Below are 22639 nucleotides of genomic sequence, written 5' to 3' on the forward strand. Positions count from 1 at the left end.
CGTCCTGCCGTCCTGGCGGTCTTGGTCTTGTTGCACCGGAATGGAAACCTTGGGCTGATTCCTCGAGACTCCGCGCCTGCGCTTGCCTCTTTAGCATCAAAGAAGAAACTGCTGCACTGCGCCCGCTGGCGCCCGCCTGGCCTTGGCCGTCATGGCTCACATCATCCGAACCTCGCGAGGTGAGGCTTGCATAGAAATCTCCGCTCCTCAGGAGCTAGCCTGAGGAGGCCGCTCCTTCTGGAGATCTTGGTGACGTCCACCTACCTCGCGAGGCTTGGCCCCTCGCGAGGGCCTTTAATTGTTGATGCTGAAGCTGGGCCGTACCAGACCGTCGATGGAGCCACGCCGTGGGCCACAGGCAGGCAAGTCTGGGTACCCCCGTTCCCAGAATGCCGACAACACCCATACGATCTATACGTGCCACGGCGCTGCTCCTCCTCTCCCTCATAGCCATCTTCTTCTCCGTAGTGCTTAGCGAAGCTCTGCTGAGACTTCTCCACCACCACCGCCACCACCTCATCGTGCTGCCGGAGGACTCGAGCTATTACTTCACCATCGCTCGCTGGATCGAGGAGGTGAAGGCGTCATCAAGCTGCATGTGTGTTGAACGCGGAGGTGCCGTCCGTTCGGCACTAGATCGGAGTTTTGCGGGACGGGTCATGATTGGATCGCGAAGACGTTCGATACATCAACCGCGTGTCTTAACGCTTCCGCTTAGTGATCTACAAGGGTATGTAGATGCAATCTCTCCTCTCGTAGATGGTCATCTCCTAGATTGGATCTTGGTGAGCGTAGGAAAATTTATGTTTCCCATGCAACGTTTCCCAACAGCTATGTGATGTTTAAGTATGAATTGTCCACTTCAGTTTCACGAATGGCTATATTTGGTTGTTTATAGTGAGTAGATGCCTTGTTTATCTGTATTTGGTTGTTAGGTTGGCTGCAGTGAGCATTTGTCCAGTTATCAAGTAGATGCCATGTTTATCTGTATTTGGTTGTTAGGTTGGTTGCAGTGAGCATTTGTCCAGTTTTCAAGCATATGTCCTGTTTATCTGTATTTGCTTGTTATGTTGGTTGCAGTGAGACTCTGTCCAGTTTTCAATGTTTATATTTGGTTGTTATATTGATCATTTATCCATTGTTTATTTTAGTCATTCATAATGTGATGTTCATTTTGTGTAAGTCGGAATTGTGCCGCTCGATTTCATCAATACTAGTTTGAACGGCTATATTTGATCCTAGTTATGCCTGATGTAGTTAACACATGCCCTTTATTTTTAGTTTTACACATTTATCCAGTGTGATGTTTAAGCATGAGCTACATTCTATTAATTTTCAACAATACCAGCTTGAATTGCAATATTTGGTGGCTGTTAAGCCTGTTGTTGTAGGTAACATTCTCTTCCATTTTATAACCGCTTTAACAACAAGCTGAAACCAACACATTCAAGTTATCATTTGAAGATGATGTTGTTTACCTTGGCTATATTTGTTTGATGTTAAGGTTGCTATATTTATTATGCATTTCCACTACTTATGCAGGACAACAACGGGAATGGCTAGCATTTTCCGCCAAGGTTAGTTTCATTCCTCGGCTTGAACCCCCCCTCCGTCGTTCCATAATGTAGTGCATATAGATCCAGACCTAAACACTTTTTAGCTTCTAATATTGACTTGTTGCTTGTAGGTACATATGCCCTTGGCAAAGATCTACGCATCGACCCTTTTTGCGTATGGGGCAATGAGATATTCATGAACAATCATCAAATGAGGAAACTGATAAGGATTATTAGCAAAAAGATACGAACGGTGGCAAGTAAATTATTTGTTTACGCTCTATCCAACACAACAGTGAGATGTAGGATGGTAACTACAAACTCTGCAGCCTTCTCTTTTTACTGCCCACAATGACTTGTTAGACAACAATGTCCGAATCTTTTTCGTTTGCAGTGGTTCCCAAAGCAGTTTACTCAATATTACCACGCAAAGTATATGATTGGTGGACATGCAATGAAGGTTAAATATTTCATCCAGACTATAATGAGCATCGAGAAGTCCTAATGAAGACAGTGAAGGATGGGCGGGTAGCCATCACAAGGGGTTGGCCTAGAGTTGCGCGCGCATTACGCATGGAGGAGGGCACAATATGGGCATTCCGCTTCGCATTCTCCAGCAACCAGAATGTCTTTCGCCTGTCTCTTTACAGTCTTTAGTATAACTATGGTTCATCATTCTTTACTTGGTACTTCTGTAGTTCTTCAGTATATGTACTTGTGCATCGAATTATGCATTCGTGCTTGAACATATATTTGTAATAAACATGGTTCGATATGAAATAAGTGATTGCCTATTTTCAAATTCAAAATCTGTGATTTTTAAATGCAGGATTAAATTAGGGATTGCATTGCACACGGTTTGCGAAAACAAAACGTCTGCGATAAACGTGGAGATCAAACACGTTTCTCGGATCCACTACGTGTGCGATCAATCTTTATTGCACACACGATCAGCGAAGGAAAAACGTGTGAGATTAACAACAACATCGCACACAGTTCATTCTTATCAAAAATTTGCGAAAGTCACCTTATCACACACGCTTGGCAATTATGGATTGTTTATTATGTCATGCACATCGCAAACGTTTGCTAATAGAAGAACGCATGCGATAGGTCTTCATCCGACGCGGGTACGATGGATGAATCGTGTGGGATATATTCAAGCTTCGCATACAGTTTTATAGGGGCAACTGTATGCACTCTTGCATCGAATCGCATACAGTCGAGGACAAGTAAACGTGTGTGATTGTCTGCTTATCATACACGTTCTATAGTCGTGAACTGTTTGTGATGGGTCGCACATCGTAAACGTAGCACCACAGAATACCGACTGCGATGACAATGCGAGCAGAAACGAGTAGCAAGGATGAAGGGTTTGGGATATTTGAGATATCAAAAACAGTTTTATAGGGACAACTGTATGCACCATGGCTCCTTATCCCGACGGTTTCTGGGTCGTGTGGGAAGGGCCCCCTATCGCCCACACTCGACTGACGACGGTTTAAAATGCCGTCACGGAAAGGGGTAAAAGCCCGGATCCTTGAATTGCATGCACTGGCAATGGAAGAATATATTAACACATGACTTTAGATCGTTAATTTAACAAGCAAAACATGTATAATGTGTCAAAAAAATTATGTTCAGACATTTCATCTGACAATTCTTTTAAATATAATAATTTTCACTAGTCAAATCAAAGACTGAAAAGACCTTGTCCAACTGATATTACCATTCACAGAGTACTTCATATAGCTCCTACCACTAGGCATGGGAATATAATCTAGAGTACCTGGTGCGGCATCCCGATGGATCTCGCCGGACCTATCAGTCGGCGCCACCGCGCCACGTTAATCCCCCCCTGCACCTCACCTACTCCTATCTTTTCTTACAACCACACAGAAAAACCCGAACCTAAAACTAACCAAACAAATAGAAAAAGGCCCATCTGGGCCCACATGTCATCGCGTACACCGCCCGCCCCCGTCTATCTCCAACACGAGTCGTCTAAAAATCTGCGAAAAGAAACCGAAAATAGAAACCAAGCAAAAAGGTTGGCGGAAAAGTCTCCCACCTTTACGCGGCGACGGCGGTGGCGACGACGACGGCGAGCTAGGCTACCGCGGCACCGATGTCTCTCCCTCCGACCGACGGCGGCGACGATTGGTTCCTCGACTGCGGCATCCTCGAGGACCTCCCGGCCGCTGCCTGCGGCGCTTTCCCGTGGGACGCCTCCGTCTCCTCGTCCAATCCAAGGTCAGCCCGGCGCTCCCCGCTGCACAGCTCTTCAGAGATTCTTTGTCTCCAATTGATTTAAGAGACGCGATTTCGTGTATTGGGTTCTACGGCTATGATTGCGGAGGATTTGTAGATTTATTAGGGAACCCGGTCGTGAGATGGCTGGATTTGTAGAGATTATTACACGCTCTGTAGGTACTTTATGCATAACTCGTCGAGGCAGCTGTTTTATCTGGATCCTAGGGCTTCCGGTCAATTGTTTTTGCAAAGGCTTCTGATGAATTATTGGTCATAATAGATGTGCTGAGGTTGTTTCAGTTCGTGGAATAGATCGGTTACTGTGCGTAGGGAGGACTATTTTGGTATCTGACATGTTATTATGTTGCTGCGAGCCTGCGAGGCATGGCTGTGGAGAATAGATAGACTTATTCATGCAGGCCGAGGGGGGAATCTTCCTTTGATGCAAGGAGAGTATGATATGATGGGTTTATCTGCCATAACGATTCAGTATACCTGATGTTGTAGGGTGGAACCCTAAGTGAAGATCTTTCACGAATTGGAGGGGGAATCCCAAAGAACAAGATGAACACAAGAGAGAAAACAAGAGGAACATTCAAGAACAAGTCCAATCACACATCCACTAGACCAACAAACACACAAGATCCATAAGGTACATGAACAATTAAAGGGAAACAAGATACATGGTAGAGTTCATCCCAAATCCTATGAAGGAGATGAGGGCTTGATGATCTAGGTAGATCCTTCCCCAAAGGGGGGCTTGCATCCCTAGGGATCTTCTCCAATGGAGGTCTTATACTCCAATGAAGCCTTCTCTCTCAAGAGGAATCCCACAAGGGGAGGTACATGAGCTAAGCTCTATGATTTGTGTCTATTCTTCGCTTTCCTCTAAATGGAGGAGATGAAGGAGTATATATAGGTCCAAGGGATGAAGGGGTAAGTAGAGACGAGATGGGGATACAAGGGCCAAGCCCAATCAGCCACGCATAGGGGGCCCCGTGTGCACGGGGTAAGTGGAGCCCGTGCGCACGGGGTATCCAGAGACCTGACGCATGAGCCCGTGCGCACGGGGTCCGTGAGGCCCGTGGACACGGGGGTTCCCGTGGGCACGGTACATGCCCGTGCACACGGGGTCGCCTGGGAGCTGCTGCCTTCTCCTTGGCGCTTCCTTCTCCGCTTCCAGGCTTCCTTCTTGGATGGTGTAGATGTTCTTTTCTTCTTGGACTCCTTCTCGATGAATGTGTAGCTCCGCTCACACCTATGTAGGCACATGAGAGAGGGGTCAAGTAGTATACCATCCTCGAGATGTACAAGTGGACATGTGTAAAGGAGATGGTTCACCTTTGTATGTATGAAGTAGATGTGGCACGTGTCACTTGCCAAATGGACTCTTGACATGGTGATGTCCATAGGATGCTCCGCATCATCCCCTCCTCCTTGGGAAAGATCCGACCTCGGATCGAAATCCAAATCACCATGGGGAAGAGATGATGTTGCCGTGTAGGATTTGACGATCACCAAGCATGCATCACCTTGTAGTTCCAAATGGGCACTCTCCAATGTTGCACCGTCTTGTAATTCCTTCAAAAGGAGCAAAGATAACAAGCACTTGGAAAAATAAATGTGGTTGGCGTAAGAGCAAAACCAAGCATTCAAGAGGTGATTCACCCAACAAGTGTTGTCATCAAGCATAGCATATGGTTTGACAAAGAAGTGTGGCATGGCATTTAAGCATATAAGTTGAGCACAATCAAGGACATCATGGAAACAAGCATGGAAATGAGAGGTAGAGATGCAAATATGTGTGAGAAGTGAACAAGCATCTACCTCAAGATCATAGCAAGAATGCGCAACGTGCTCAACAAAAGGTCTATGGTAGGCATAGGAATCATTCACAACACCAAGTATAATGAGATGTCTAAACACATAGGGCAAGTGCAAGACCATCCAAGCATAATGTGCATAGGGTGTAGTGAAGATATCATGGCACTCAACACAAAATAAAGAGCAATTGTTCAACATGTGTGAGGCAATCAAGTCAATCATGTCATGGGTGCAAATAGTGGGCAAAGACAATGCACATGACATATCGCAAGCACAAACACAAAGTAAGATCATAGTATCATCATAGGAATGGTTCGCAAAAGGAACATGGCAATAACAAGCACTATCTCCACCAAGCTTGCAAATACACATACAAGTATGAGAATCAAGAAACATATGTAATGCAAAGCATGGGTCACAAATGCATGACAAAGGCATAGGAATAAGCATATCATGCAAAGTGAACATGGCAAGATGGGCATAGAGTATGTAATGGACAATAACCCATAACCATGTGAGGGCCATGTAGAAGAGATGCGTGAAGTCTTTGCGCGAAGGGAGTGGTGGTAAGGACAATCCACGGAGTCCCAAATCATCATTGCTCTCTAGAGCTCGTTTCGTCAACTCATGGGATTGTGAGGTTGACGAGTGTTCATGGGTACCTACACAAAAGAGACACAAACGAAAGAACGTGTGTGCATGATAAATGTACACATCATCCATCATGATGTGTATGTGTATGTGTGAGTTAGCACAAGATAAGCATCGCTCAAAGAAATTTGATGCATGGTATAAGAACATGTCATCCATCATGAAAGAATAGTTGTTATGTATGACATGATGACACAAATCAAGTATGCAATTATATGGCACATCATTCATGGAAAGCATATTGTGCACACAAGTATGGGGATCATGCAATGGATGGGATGGATCAAAATCTCCTAAAATGTATGAGGAAACTATGGGGGTCTCCTCATGAGCAATATCGGAAACATCATATGGAGAAAATGGACAACATCCAAAACAATGCATATCCGAAGCTAGGTGGTCATGGCATGGCATATGAGATAAATGATGCAAAGGAAGCATAGCAATATCATCACAAGAAAAACAAATGCCAATAACCATTGGCTTGTCATCTATGCCATATGTGCAAATCGGTTTTATTTTAATGGCATGTGCATAGTCACTACGATAAGATTGCAAATATGACATATTGTTGATCTCATGCATAGCATGTGACAAGTCAAGCGGATTGTCAAACATGATGTGACCTAGAGAATTGTCACAAGAAATCCTATGTAACATGGCATCACAACTAGGCAATTCAACATGCTCATCATCATAGTCATCATAAAGTGGTAAGTCATGACATGAGGAAGTCGCACTAGCATGAAGCATGGGAATAGGTGAATCAACATCATGCAAGCAATCAGTGTCAAGAATGTCCACTAGTGGGACAAGAGCATCACCTTCACCTTTGTTACCTTGTTCATTCCACTCAAGTGGTGTAGGTGAGGTGGTAAATACCAAATGGTGGTCATCTTCATCTTGATGAAACCATGTGGGGGGTGCATCATATTCCACCATGGCCATCGTCTTGTCCAAAGGAAGGACGAAGTCATCGAAGATCGGCGCGTCATCATAGATGGGACCTAGCACCAAAGGAGAAGACACAATAGAGGTAGAGGTTAAGTTGTTAGAAAGCGAAATGGCCTCATATGCCTCATCAACTACCTCACTCTCTCTATGTGGTGGTGGCTCACTCACTCCCTCAAGGTAGGTGCCCTCAATGTCGCATATGGTGGAGTCACTCAAATCACTCAAGTGGTGGTGGTGGTGGCTCTCCTCACATGGGAATTGGGGCAGCTCATCATATATGGGGCTAGTGGTGAAGTCATTCTCACTCTCAATATGGTGGCAAAAGTCACTCAAGTCATCATATGTCGCCGTGGTCGAAGGGAAAATCCCATGCTCAACCGTCCCATAGTCGTCGCCGTGGATGAAGGCCGAAGATGGCACATCATCACTCTCGTCGTGGATGAAGGCCGAAGATGGCACAACATCACTCTCGCCTTGGATGAAGGCCGAAGATGGCACGTCATCACTTTCGTCGTGGATGAAGGCCGAAGATGGCACATCATCACTCTCGTTGTGGATGAAGGCCGAAGATGGCCCAACATCACTCTCGTCGTGGATGAAGGCCGAAGATGGCACATCATCACTCTCGTAGTCTTGTAGCGTGGTCGTTGCGAAGTAGACTTGGCCTTCTTGAGTTCTTGCTCCGCCTTGAGAGCGCCAATGTAGTTGTCGTCGAGGGACTTGTAGTTCTCGAGGAAGATAGTCTTGGAGATGTCGTTGTTCAATCCCATCATGAAGTAGAACTTCATCCAAATGGGGTCGTCCACGCCGGCACGTCGCAAGGCTTCCTTCATGCTCTTGAAGTACTCGTTGAGGGACTTGGATCCTTGTATGGTATTCTTCAATTGGCGTTGAAGATGTTCCGTGTAGGTGGAAGGCACAAATTCTCGCCGCATCACTTTCTTCGTCTTGGACCAACTCATGTCGAAGCTCCTTGAAGGTGAGTGAAGCCACCAAATCAACGCGTAGTCGTGGAAGGTACTTGTGGCGCACTTCACTTGAACTTCGGAAGGAACTTGATGTAGCTTGAGGTAGTCTTCCATCAAACGCTCCCACTCGAGATACCCCTCGGGTTCTAGAGTCCCATAGAAAGGAATCTCGTGGTCGGTGTCGAGGTCGTAGTAGCTCGTGAAAGTCGCGGACTTGAGCTTGGGGAGCTTCTCTTGAGCGTAGTCTTGAGGTGCTTGTTGGCGAAGATGCCCTGAAGTCAATTGGCGAAGATGCCAAGGTAGATGGTGAAGTCGTTGAGCGGTTGTTGGTGTTGAGCTCTTGACCTTCACGTTCTTGTCGGTGTTGGTGTCGATGCCGATGTGATCTTGCCGGAGATGGTAGCTCGGAAGCATGTGCACTAGAGCGTCTTCTCGAAGATGAGGAAGATCGCTTGTAGGACTTGATGAGGGCTTTGATGTCCTCCATTTGAGCTTGCATCTTGCGTCGTTGGAGTTGTTCGTGGCATCGAACTCGGCGTTGTTGTTGTAGACTGAGGGTGAAATGCCTTGCCTATCCATCACAAGACTCAAGTAGAGGTGAGTAAGAAATGAGATAAACAATACCAAGTTACCTTTTCCCAAAGTTGACGATGTATCCCGTTTCACTCAATGTGAGATGAAAGAATAGTGGAATTGGTACCGGACTTGTTCACCTCACACCTATCAAGTAAAGCTTATGGAGTAGCTTGGTGAGGATAGTGGCACAAAAATTTGATGCAAAATGTTAGCAAGAGTCAATAATGTTGGAAAAGATTCACAAATTCGCAAGTGAAACAAGTAGACCAATAGCAATATGTGGTACACGGAAACACACACATGGATAGATAAATGGGGTCGTGCAACCAAGGAATGAGCATAAAATGTGGAATCCACGGAAAACGCTCGTGTTGCACAACCCAAGAGAGACGCTAGCACGATTGCTCAATAGGCGGATACGACACTCGTGCACAACCTATAAGATGCAAAATGTATGAGCTTTCTATCCCAAGTATGCTATGTGTATGATGTTCCTGTTGTTTGATCCAAGATGATCGGATATGGCAATCTTATGCGATGTCGTAGGATGCTATGGCTATTGCTTACAAGCTCTTTGCTCTCTTTTCTTTTGCTTAAAAGCTTTTTTTTTTTGATACGGCCACTATGCGAAATGCACAAACCAAGATAGCAATTGTGTATATGCGGGAACAATCTTGTGACACAAGGGATGATATGATGATACCAATATGATATGGTATGTATGCAATGGAAGGTGTAGACCAATGATCACTAATGTGCACAAGTGACGTTGCCGGCAATACTCAAAGGCTAGTCTCGATAGGTAAGTGACGCAAAAATGGGCTAAGGGGTTAACAATGTAATGGCAAGAATGTACAATGATGGGATACCAAGATGATATAGAGGTTACCGTTCTTGCTTACGGTTAGGTTGTCAAAATGGTGTAGTGGTCGATGTCGAAGACGACCTCGTGGCGATGATGAGTGGCGGTATTTTTGATGTAGATACCAAGATGATGTAGACCCGTCCCTAAGTAGCCGAAACACCTTAGGAAACGGTAAAAACCGCAAACTCAAAATCTCCAAAGGAAAATGTCAAATGGCGGTAGCGGAATGCGTTGGTGGTTCCGGAGTTAGCAATGCGGAAGTGGTGGTGGTGGTTGATGAAGGAGCAACCGTCCCTAAGTAGCTGAAACACCTTAGGAGACTCAAGTCACCACTCAAGCAACCACAAATGCTATATGGATCAAAATTGGGTTAGGTTGCGGAAAGCTATGGTGGTTTGGCGGATGATATGGTGGAAGGCCTCTCAACGAGCTAAAGAACGCGAAAATCGGACTCCGGATGTGGAAGTTATGGCCGACACGGTGAAGTGCACGCGACTGCTGTAGGGGGGCCGTGCGCACGGGGTCTAGGGCCCGTGGGCACGGGGTGCCGTGCGCACGGTACACACACCGAGGGCACGGGATCACCTGGGACACGCGGGTCTGGCGGATTTCTTCCCGATCTGGGCTCCAAATGGATGGATCTCGTTGCTGGGGTTTAGCTGGGGGTATGGGGATGGTATGGGAGGGTGGGAGGTCGACGAGACAGCGGCCGAAGCGCACTGGAAGGGTCGTGCGCACGGGGTCTGTCTGGCCCGTGTGCACGGGGTCCCGATGGCCCGTGTGCACGGGGTGCTCTGTGAGCGGACGAACTGCTCCGGATCCGTGGGTAATCTCGAAATTGCGGTCAAAATCGAAGGATGGAAGGTAGGGGAAGGTGGAGGAAAGCTAGATCCACTTGAAACCAAGCAAATCCATGGATCAAATCCAACAAAACCTCATCAAACCAACAAATCACAAAAAAATAATAATTTGGGGCTATTTTTTAGTGGGGAATTTTCGAATTTAGGACGAAATCACACAAAACAAGGCTAGAAAACACGAAGGGGGCTCCAATTTCGTGAGAAACCATGGCTCATGATACCAAGATGTTGTAGGGTGGAACCCTAAGTGAAGATCTTTCACGAATTGGAGGGGGAATCCCAAAGAACAAGATGAACACAAGAGAGAAAACAAGAGGAACATTCAAGAACAAGTCCAATCACACATCCACTAGACCAACAAACACACAAGATCCATAAGGTACATGAACAATTAAAGGGAAACAAGATACATGGTAGAGTTCATCCCAAATCCTATGAAGGAGATGAGGGCTTGATGATCTAGGTAGATCCTTCCCCAAAGGGGGGCTTGCATCCCTAGGGATCTTCTCCAATGGAGGTCTTATACTCCAATGAAGCCTTCTCTCTCAAGAGGAATCCCACAAGGGGAGGTACATGAGCTAAGCTCTATGATTTGTGTCTATTCTTCGCTTTCCTCTAAATGGAGGAGATGAAGGAGTATATATAGGTCTAAGGGATGAAGGGGTAAGTAGAGACGAGATGGGGATACAAGGGCCAAGCCCAATCAAGCCACGCGCAGGGGGCCCCGTGTGTATGGGGTAAGTGGAGCCCGTGCGCACGGGGTATCCAGAGACCTGACGCATGAGCCCGTGCGCACGGGGTCCGTGAGGCCCGTGGACACGGGGGTTCCCGTGGGCCCGTGCCCGTGCGCACAGGGTCGCTTGGGAGCTACTGCCTTCTTCTTGGCGCTTCCTTCTCCGCTTCCAGGCTTCCTTCTTGGATGGTGTAGATGTTCTCTTCTTCTTGGACTCCTTCTCGATGAATGTGTAGCTCCGCTCACACCTATGTAGGCACACGAGAGAGGGGTCAAGTAGTATACCATCATTGAGATGTACAAGTGGACATGTGTAAAGGAGATGATTCACCTTTGTATGTATGAAGTAGATGTGACACGTGTCACTTGCCAAATGGACTCTTGACATGGTGATGTCCATAGGATGCTCCGCATCACCTGACTCTTGATGCACAGATATGTTAATGCTGTTCCCTTGAAAATGGACGAACCTGGATTGGTTTTGTATCGTGATGACTTCCAATTCTGGGTGGGGGGTCAGTGTCAAATCTTGAGTTCTGTACTAGTAGTATGGTAATGTGTAGACTAAGAGTTTCTACTTTGTGCAGTAAGACAGTAGGATCCAGTTTGCTGAGTAGGTTATATAGCCCATATTACATGCAGAAAAGAGACCGAGATACACAATAGCTGGATTTGTGTAGACTTTTTTGGGGGTCATCTAGATGTTTTTTTCCTGTGTGCTGCATCAGTATCCATTTTATAATTGCAAAACTTCGATGCAATGACTTATTTGTAATTGCGTGGAGATTGTTATGTAATCCTCATTTCCGACAAAGAACTCCATCTTCCCATACATAAACTAAATTGTTTCTGACGAAGAATTCCATCTTCCCATACGTAAACTAAATTGTACCAAACGAATTTGGTTAGTCTTTTAAGAATGATTAGTTCGGTTTGACGTTATGCGAAATAAGATTATTTGGACTTTTGCGGTTGTTCAGTTAAGTGCTCCCTCCGTAAACTAATATAAGAGCATTTAGATCACTACTTTAGTGATCTAAACGCTCTTATATTAGTTTACAGAGGGAGTATAAATAACTGTGAAGTTAATTTAAGTTCATATACCAAGGGGTCTAAGCTTTAATTTCCTTATTTAAGCATCTGTCTGTTGAGTATTATTATATTTTTGTTATACTACTTGCTCGTTCCTTTGAGTTACTTTCCCTCTTTATTTTTTTACAGTGCGGAAGTAGGCAGCTATGTGAACAATTCAGATGTCCCCAAGGATTCCGGCAGCAATAAACGGTAAGGCAGCTGTTTTAATTTATAGTAGATCATGCTTATTAGACTATTGACGAGATCTGTAATTGGGAATCTATTGCTTGCAGCTTAAGGTCAGAGCCCTGTGGTAGGCCGACATCTAAGGCTTGTAGGGAAAAAGTGAGAAGAGACAAGCTGAATGACAGGTACATCATACGTTAAGTTTGCTAGTTCTAGATGGAAGAGTTCTCCTTAGATTTTCGATAACTCTTCTATTGATAGGTTCCTTGAATTGGGTACTACATTGGATCCTGGTAAGCCAGTAAAAGCTGACAAAGCTGCTATCCTAAGTGATGCAACTCGCATGGTTACTCAGCTTCGTGCTGAAGCGCAGCAGCTAAAGGATACTAATGGAAGTCTAGAAGACAAGATTAAAGAGTTGAAGGTGAGGCAACCTTACTTGGGCTCATTTTGTGGTTGCTGAACTGTGCCGTGCTGAACTTCTATAATCTGCTGTAGAAAAATACACACAAAAGCAAGGAAAAGTTGGTTAGCTAAACGCAAAAATAGGGGAAAACTAGTTGGAAAAGTTAGATTATCATAATCCACCTCAATCCGAAAGGCAGCCTTACACATACAATCTTGTACAATCGAAATGCGTATGAATATTGGGCTTTTAATATCTCTTAACATGAAGACAACACATTGTATTTTCTTACGAAGGAAACATCATTTATAGGGGACTTACGTTAAGAGCTATTTCTCTGTCCCACTGATCTGTCCAGTATTTTTTTAGTGTTAAGTCTGGTAAATTGTTATCCGATCATATTCCAAGCCTTTGCTATATGCGCATGTGGTTTATGCCTATGTATGCATTCTAATTTGGCTCATGGAACACATTTCTGGTTACCATTCACTAATGTAGTTGTTCGGAAGATACTACTCCCTTTGTAACAAAATGTAGGATGTTTTTTTGTGGCCAACTACACGAAAAACGTCTTATATTTCGTTACAGAGGGAGTAAAAGGTATTTGGTTCGTGAGCAGTGACGCAAATGTAAACGTGATCAAGTTACACTGTCACTGTAAACAGTGTGTGAAAATTGAAACTTGTTTGATTACTATGAACTGTAACATTAACTGATTACAGTTCTAGGAAATATTCCAGTCAGCAGGGTAGATGCAATCATGAAAGCCTAGATCTGGCGGGCGGACGGGCCTTTGTAGCCAGCTAGCCGCCATACATAGCGCTTGATGCAATCGAGGCACTAGCTGCCTTCCCCTTTGGTTCTGACGTTACAGTGACTTCGATGCACTATGGCCCCAATCCCTGGCAGCCGGTGACAGCAGCCACCCACTCCCAGCCGCTGGCGACATGATAACCCATCCCGACATGCTCTGGTGTGGCCGGCCGTCCAGGCGTGCACTGCGGGATGGCAGACGACAGCGCTGACTTGGGCTCCCGCTGTGCTTCCTTGACTTCTTCTCCCATGCGGCCATGATGTGCAACATCTGGTGATCAGGTCATGGCGCTCACGCCTCTGACACCGTGCTCCTCCACACTCGTCCACTTACACCTCCTAGCCTGCAGATGGCCATTGTTTTCACTAGGCGGGGACCGCCGCGGGGGCAGCCACCCGACGAGGATCAGGGACGGGGAAAATTGGCCCAGATGTTGTAGGCGTGGGCAGGGATCCGGGTGCATGAAGGCAGCAGCGCTCTGCACGGAGAGGAACACGAAGAAGAAAGCACTATGGGGAAAAACAAGGCTCACGTGAGAATGTAATGTTTTCCGATACCCCCAAACATTGGGCGTAATCAATTTTGTAGTGGGCTGGGATGTGATGCCGTGGTATCCAATTACGGACTGATCAAACCAAACAGAATCTATTGTTATCTGCTCCTTACTTTAATTGATTACATTACAATTCGACCAACCAAACACGTCCCTAATGTTATGGCCAGGAAATAATAAATCAGTAGTCAGATTGAGCTGACCACAGACTGCATAGCTGGTTACTTATTTGGCATACTGCATATTATTGTGGAGCACAGTGCATATGTTGTTCAGGCAAGTCATTTTTTATTATGATAAATGAACTTGCTGTGAAATTCATGCTATGGCCCAAGTGACTGATCTGTATTGCATCTCTTGGACAATGCTAGCTAGATCTGTTAGTACAACCATGTTAGCTAACATGTGTAATGATATCCTGTAAATTCCAGGCTGAGAAGGATGAACTTCGTGACGAGAAGCAGAAGCTGAAACTAGAGAAAGAGACATTAGAGCACCAGATGAAACTTTTGACTGCAACTCCAGCCTATATGCCTCATCCTACTATGATGCCCTCCCCATTCGCTCAGGCGCCGATGGCTCCCTTCCATGCACAGGGGCAAGCTCTAGGACAGAAACTGATGATGCCCTTTGTTGGTTACCCAGGATATCCGATGTGGCAGTTGATGCCGCCCTCTGAAGTCGACACCTCAAAGGACAGCGAAGCATGCCCGCCTGTTGCGTGATATGCTTGGACCGCTTAAATCGCATGAACTCATGGTAACCTAAAACAGCATAGTTGTTTGATCCATTGGTTGCGCATAGTCTCTCTGATTCGGATTAACTATTGTTCTCATGCGGTAGTTTTTGTTGATGAGGAGAATGCTGGCATTTGTGCGCTCTATAGAGTCTACTACCCTTCGTCCACTGTATAATACTCCCTCCGTAAACTAATATAAGAGCGTTTAGAATACTAAAGTAGTGATCTAAACGCTCTTATATTAGTTTACAGAGGGAGTACATTTTTTCTGGAGAAAGAAAGAATGCTCGTTCTTGTTCTCTGACCTCTATATAGAAACGAATAACAATTCGAATGCCATGCTTTCCTTTTCTAGTAACTACTACTAAATTTCATTTCTTTCTGCCATGTTACAAATGAATGAACTGGTATCAGATTTGACATAGAGAGAATTACGAAGATATATGAAGGTACTGTCAAAAAGAAGAAGAGAAATGCGAAGAAGCACCGGGGTGTCTCCTCCCGTGGGCCCATCGTTCTTCATTCCTTAGGATCTAAAGTAGTACATATCTCGCACTAAATGATTGTATTCTTTCAAAATTTGTTGGCCCACGCCTGTAGCTGCCGACGGTTACAATTAAGTGCACTAAACATTTCCAATTGTCGAACTGTGCCGGCGTATTTTAGTGACTTGGGAACATTAGAACCTACATATTGTCTCAAAAAAATAATAATAGAATCTACATATGGAAATCATATTTTATCTTCAAAAAATTATGGAAAAAACAATCGTCAATATAGATACATATAAGCTACTAGAGCTGGGATAATTTCTGCAGGAGAACTAGTACTGGAGCAACTGGCCTGTCATCAGACTACACAGACAGTTCTACAACTGCCAGCCTGTGGGAGCAGCAAATATCTGCTAATAAGTAACTATTCTCTCCGTTCCTAAATATAAGTCTTTGTAGAGATTTCACTACAAACTATATACGGATGTATATAGACATATTTTAAAGTGTAGATTCACTCATTTTGCTCCGTATCTAGTGAAATCTATAGAAAGACTTATATTTAGGAACTGAGGGAGCACATACAGGTGTGAGAATCATCCGCCGTCAGTTGCCAACCCGTCCGAGAACATATAAATCGGAGCATAATTCTGCATTTTATGTAGGATTGCATAGTGAGACAGTGTAGTACTAGCTCACCGCGCCCGAAAGGCGTTGAATGTCCTTCCATAAAGAGCCATGAATGAGCATCGGCAACCGAAAAAACATGGAGGAATCATAGAGCTGAAGTGTAGTTCTGATTCAGACCTCCCACAGTCCAGTTCAGAGTGGAGCTACCAACCATATCCTTATCTCAAAACAAAAAGGAAAAGAAAAAAAGGAGGCCAGGTTCAGACTTGCTCAATTTCAGCTGATGATTCAGATGTATATGTGGCGACCCAAGTTGCCACTGAGCGTTTCATCACTACGCTGGCCTTTGGGTGATGTGAGGCTCGAACTCTCAACCCCAGGAGCGTTTCTTAGCGATGCAAGACAACTGCTCCACCACCTCTCTGTTGTGTGCTATGCGAAACTGACGTCCTTGTAAGCTGCAGTCCCATGCAAATCATGGATTTGCTCTTGTTTCCTGATTTTTATATTGGCACGAATACAAATCATGGATGATTTTTTTTATGACCCTTGTTTCCTTAATGTTTATCCTAAGATACATCACTTCCAAGGCCGGAGCTACATCAGTTGAACACTTCTTCCCATCATGCACTTGAAAAAGCAAGATGCATATTTTTTCCAATTATGTTAGGCGTCCATGGTGAATTCCAGATGGAGTTGTTCTTATTGGTCACCCGCAAAAAAAAAAGACTTGCTCTTATTGGCATCAAAGTTCAATTTAACCATGGATGCCAATCAAGTTCTATAAAATTCTCCACGCAAATACCTCCTGGATTTGTTCAAATCTAAGGCAGTACTCCTATTACCTCCTTCATTGTCTAGAAAGATCTAAGACGAGTTATTCGGGACGAAGGGAGTAATGGACAGATCAATGCTTCCATTGGTAGATGCAAGAACACAAGAGAAGTGTCATTCTACCAACTTGGTCGTGCCAGCCCTTGGTTCGGCAATTCAGAAACGATCCAAACCAACAATCTGTTTTATCAGTCACACCAATGGACAGTGGGTACTGTTTAAAAGGAGCACAGGTTTATGACATATCAATATTCAAGATACAGACATATACTTACGCAACATTTCAGTCAACATAGTAGGCCAGAAACTGCACATGAAAAACAAGACGGGGAACACCTTAATAAAACGATATTTGGTTGAGTAAAATTCTTGTCAGCAATCACAAGAACATTGTAATCATCCGGTTACAGTTAACTGTAGCCTTCACAGAATTTCTTTCTCTAACTAATTAACCATAATCAGAAAATCAGCATCACAGTATGCATTGCGGCATTTCATTCATCAACCGGAAATCCAGAATAGGGAGTCCCAAACTTGTGGAGCTTCAGTGGGATTGTGATCATCTTTTGTGTAGGAGAACTAGTACTGGAGCAATTGGCCTGTTAATCATTTCAAACTTGCAGCTCACCCATGTATCAGCAGGCAAGCTTGACGCAAATGATTCAACAATATCGAGTTCATCCCTACAGATAAGAAAGCGAAGAAGATAAATGGATTCAGTCTTAAGTGATAGTTGATTGGAGTTTGATATTAAAGAACAATATTCTGATGGCATCTTACAAGCAAGTCTATAATCAAATATTATTAACCGACAAATACCTACACTATGAAAAAATTCCTTCGTCATGATGAAGGATGGCTGATCCACCTTCTTCTTGCTAGATACTTGGCGTCATCAACTACCGCTTTTCCAAATATTTTCACTCACTCCACTGAGCCTAATATTCGGGTATCCTCAATCATGCCTGACGGTGTATTATCTGCTCTGAGGAATTGCCTAATCCATATGGCCTCCCTCGAATTGCAGCTTGGTAAAGACGGATGAAAGCTTCCACAAAAAAGGCGCCCTCTTCTCCACCAAGCATGCCTACTCATGCATGAGGCCATAGATCCAAAACGCCACCTCAATCTGGGAAAGCAAGGTGCCAAACAAAGTTAAGGTGTTTGGCTGGCTACTATTCCGCAATCGCCTCAACACCAAGCTAAACCTATTCCTTATGACTCTAAAGCTCCTGCCCAAGATGCCAACTGCGCACCTATTCCTCCACTGCCCTTTTGCCACATGGATTTGGCAACGCCTAAGTATCGATCTACATCAACAGGATATCAACATTATTTGGGAGGTGCAACCGGCTATACCTATACCAGCAACAGTATGGCATACCGCACTCCTCAACGCCCTATGGAAGATTTGGGATGCAAGGAATGTGTTCATCTTCCGCGACATTGATCAGCTCCACTACTGTCTGGAATTTGTTAAACAACTTTACTCTGTGGTCGCATCGGTTTACTAAGCCGGCTCACAAGGTAGCCACCGATTCTTCCAGGCTATACCTTTGTTCTCATCTACTTCTGATGATGTAACTAACTGGCCTTGGCCATCTTTTTCCCCGGTGATTCCTCAAAAAAAGAGTCTATAATATATAGACACACTGGCAATCAGCAATCATTGAAAAAGCTATCAGCTAGCGATAACTTCGACACAATATTAGCAGTTGCCAACTGATATTTACCTTCCACCCAGATGCCCAATGTAGACAAGGACACTTATGAGTCCCCCTGAGCCAACAATTCTGCTGGCAGCTTGTAGTGCCAGCTCAGTTGTCTCAGGTACTGTGATTATTTGTTTATCTCCTCCTGGAAGGTAGCCCAGATTGAATGCTACAAGCCTAAAAGTACATGTTCAAGGTCATAGTTACTTGAGCTGCCAATTTCAGGATAATGGAATCATATAATTAAAACCAATGAAATAGTAAAAGAACTTGATCACCTCACAGGAGAATCTTTTGGAATGATATCCTCCATTCTACTGTGACATATGCAAAACAATTTGACTAGCTCCCTCTGCAGCAAAGAATATAGTGTTCAGACAGCACATTTGCACAAAGTGAGATTTCATGAGAATGTAGCAGTGATATCGGTGATCTTATGTGAGTATTGCTACAACATAATAATCACTCTCAAAAGAAACTAATAAGAGAAACCACGTATGTTAATCCTCACTCAAGTCAGCAACAAATTTTACAGTTTCCTGCAGTTGCATACCTCATGGCTGTCGACGGCCATTTTCAGAAAAGAGGAAGTGCTGTCTATCGCGGAGTCTTGGATGTCCAATCCATAGAAACGCCCTCGCCCGCTTTCATCAGCCACCATCTTGAGCAGAGCAGAGCGAGCGTATCGTTGACATTCCCGCAGGTGGCATCGACCACTGTATCTCCTTTCTGAACGATACTTCTCCACACCCTAATTAGGTAAAAACATAACAATTAGGAACGAGAATGCTGCCCTACTAGAAGGTGATTCAAGTTGAAAAAAAAAATCATGCGTTTAATTTCAGGAACGGAAAGGAAGGAATAGAAGAGGATGGCAAACGACAGTACTTAATAATAAAGTGGCTAGGATACACAGACAGATCAAATATTCTTTCAGTGAGAGAATATTCTGCTCGCGGTTCATGATTTCCTCTCCGAGCAATTGAATCTCCACTATCAGTTCCTTTGTCTACAGGAATAACAACAACAATCACACCCTTGAGCATGCAACTAAAACTCCAGTTTCTTGCCAACAATCTAGAATTGTGCTTGGAACCGTAGGGAGCGAGGGGACACTTTCCCTTCTATATTATGTTGACCTAACGCTTGCACTTTTTTTTTACCAAAAATAAAGAAACTCGACCGATTGCACACAAAAAAATTCTTGGTTAAATTTTTGTGTGCAGGGGAGCTGTGGGAGATCAAACCTTAGTTGGTAAGAGCTTATGACCAGTAGATAAGAGTGCTCGACGGCCGCGTGATCGCCCGGTCAAGCATGTTATAGATGGACCCAAACCTGTCAGAATCTAAAATTCATGAAGCATGAACAAACAAAGGTAAAATTTATTGCCATCTGAAGGCCTCCGGACCTAATTTTGAATGGAAGGTTGCAAAAAGATGTCATGGAACAAAATTAGAAAGTTCAAAATATGGTGCAAAGTACTTGGTTCAAGAAAAATTGTTGACGACAGCCAACAACTGAAGAAGAGAAACCGATCAAGAAAAAGCTAAAAGGTCTTACATTAGTGAGCGGATGGAGTATTATTTAGTGTCAGATTCTATACTGAATTACCACATAGTTAGTTCCTGGTCACATTTTCACAGAAGCTCAATGGCAGAAATTGACCAAAGCAATGATATACAAACAATGTATTGTTGACTTGCTGTACACAATAAGATGATCTATACATGTTAATTCTACCAAGGAAAAATGTATGACATGGTTGCTTGCAGAATTGATTCACTTTGCACAGCTTCACTTGAACCATCTATAAAATTGTAACCGTTCATTATCGGTTGGGCATTGACAGAAGTCCTATGTAACTGAAGGCGTCAAGGTGGTAAAACAAAATTAGTTATGTGGTTAATTCCAGTATAAAACCATGCCGAATAAGTGACTCTGGTTATGGTACCTGCACAAGTGGATATGATGAACAATCTTGTTAGGAAACCACAAATGATAAGCAAAAATTCACCTGAAGCAAAACTATTTTTTTTCATGCTGTTTTTATAGGCAAGAGTTACCACAGTTCATGGAAAATACTGTGGTTTAATCGATGGCCATTGGCAAACATGATTTCTTCACCCCTTAATCATGATGTGCAGAAACTTTGCTGATGTGGTTATAACACATGCGTACCAAACATATGTGTTTCTTAAATACTTGCTGGTCTTCAGTTCAGTTGTAGGTGCTAAATACTTGCAGTCAAGAAATACCAAACCACATATTGGAGAGCAGGTCTTTCATTGAAAAGAATCACCAAGGGAGCTAGCTTGAGCTAAAAGAATTACTGAAGCATGCTATATAACATAAATTTTCGCAAAATTCATAGAAAATTCTATCAAAATCGCACGTCCTGTCTAAGAAGTGTTTCATAAGAGTCAGATCCATACCGAGAGAACATTTTGCTACCCACAAAATCCATAGGAAGAAACGATCGAGAGAGCATCCAGTAAAACGATGACTCACACCTCTTGACGGAATTAACAGTCCAGATTGGACCAAAGAAAAGAAGGGGTGGATTTTGGGGAGCAAGACCTGCGGATGTAGATGACGTCTCGGCGCCTTCTTCAAAGTTGCAGGAGCAGCGCCATCTCTGCATTGACCCGCAGCCTCGCACCCGAGTGCCTCCCTGGATCTTCGCGTCCCCAGCAGGAGCTCCGCGCCCGTGCACCGATCCAGTGCCGCCGGAGAACCAACCACGGCCCGCCTCCCTCTTCCATTCTCCTTCCCTCCCGTGCTCTCTCTCCATGTCTCTCAGCTCACTCTTTGCTCTCTCAGGAAGCAAACTTGCCACCCCGGAGTTGAAGCCGCCGCCGCCGCCGGTCGCCCCGCCCTCGACCGGATCTGGACCCTCCCTGCCAGGATCCACGCGCCTCCTCTTCCTCCAGCGCCCCTCCTCGCTCATCCACTCGCTCTCCGTCTCCGGGCGCCTGCTCCCGCACTTTCTGCTGCTCTCCTTCTCTCCCTCCCTCTCCGACCCGCCCTCCCCGCTCCTGTTCCGCCCCTCAACTTCTCCTGCTCCGCCATGGCTGGAAAGGAAGCAGGAGTGTGTGTGGATAAGATGAAACAGAGGAAGAGGAAGGAATCACGGGTTGGGTTCTTACAAACGCAGGGTTTTTTCTGTAAAAAATGAAACGTTTTCTCAGTTCGACTTAAAGAGGGACTGCGGGTTCAATTGTAACAAATACAGGGATTTTTACGCAAAAACGCCGCGACGGTGAACTCGGCAGCCTCAATCCGTGCTTTACTATTAATTAACTATTATTATTATTATTATTATTATTATTATTACTAGCACAAATGCCCGTGCGTTGCAACGGAAGTGTAGAAATTTTTTGTAACAATGCAATACGGTTTGTATGAAACAACGGGTAAGAAAAAAGGTGGAAGATGAAGCTTCGAAGGCTTGCTGCTCTAAACTTGTAACGATGGTGCTAACAAAATGATAAAAAAAGACACAAAATTTTTACTTAGGAAAGGCATTTCGATGCCTCATCAAGGTGATGCCAGAGTTGACAACATCTGGTTCACGTCACATATGGCACATACCTTGGTCTGTGGCCAACGAAACAATCGGACGAGGAACAATGTCTAGATTGTTGACGGTATCTAGATTAGTATATTGGTGTGAGTAATTGAAAAATTTCTCATCGAGTGCAACATCGACTTGTGGTGGTCAGTATATATTGAATGACGAGATCCGTCATTCACATGCATGATTAAAATCTTACTTAGCTAAATGAATTCTAATCATTATAGGTGCTTTGGTATGTGAGCAAATATCATAGACCAACATATGCATATCACATTCAATGTCAAAAGAAAACACGTGAAAAGGCACTAAGCATTAATCTCACAAGATGGATCAAGAAACAAACTAACACAGGTTATTCGACAGCTCCAATTTAGGGGCCATG

General features: G+C 44.3%; 2 protein-coding genes across 2 annotated transcripts; one reads left to right on the plus strand and one right to left on the minus strand.

The window, feature by feature from the left end:
• Positions 1–3526: 3526 nt before the first annotated feature.
• Positions 3527–15370, plus strand: LOC123168339 (transcription factor ILR3). The gene is made up of 5 exons (XM_044586208.1): positions 3527–3809; positions 12462–12524; positions 12608–12685; positions 12762–12924; positions 14705–15370. The coding sequence occupies exons 1-5, from the start codon at positions 3685–3687 to the stop codon at positions 14996–14998; spliced, it is 723 nt and encodes a 240-aa protein (XP_044442143.1). The 5' UTR covers positions 3527–3684; the 3' UTR covers positions 14999–15370.
• Positions 15371–17281: 1911 nt separating this feature from the next.
• Positions 17282–21794, minus strand: LOC123168338 (uncharacterized). Its single transcript, XM_044586207.1, has 6 exons — positions 21258–21794; positions 19927–20015; positions 19233–19430; positions 18958–19031; positions 18701–18856; positions 17282–17650 (listed from the first exon to the last, which is right to left on the minus strand). The coding sequence occupies exons 1-6, from the start codon at positions 21625–21627 to the stop codon at positions 17527–17529; spliced, it is 1011 nt and encodes a 336-aa protein (XP_044442142.1). The 5' UTR covers positions 21628–21794; the 3' UTR covers positions 17282–17526.
• Positions 21795–22639: the final 845 nt, after the last annotated feature.

This window comes from Triticum aestivum, chromosome 7D, assembly GCF_018294505.1.
Source record: "Triticum aestivum cultivar Chinese Spring chromosome 7D, IWGSC CS RefSeq v2.1, whole genome shotgun sequence".
Lineage (NCBI taxonomy): Eukaryota > Viridiplantae > Streptophyta > Magnoliopsida > Poales > Poaceae > Triticum > Triticum aestivum.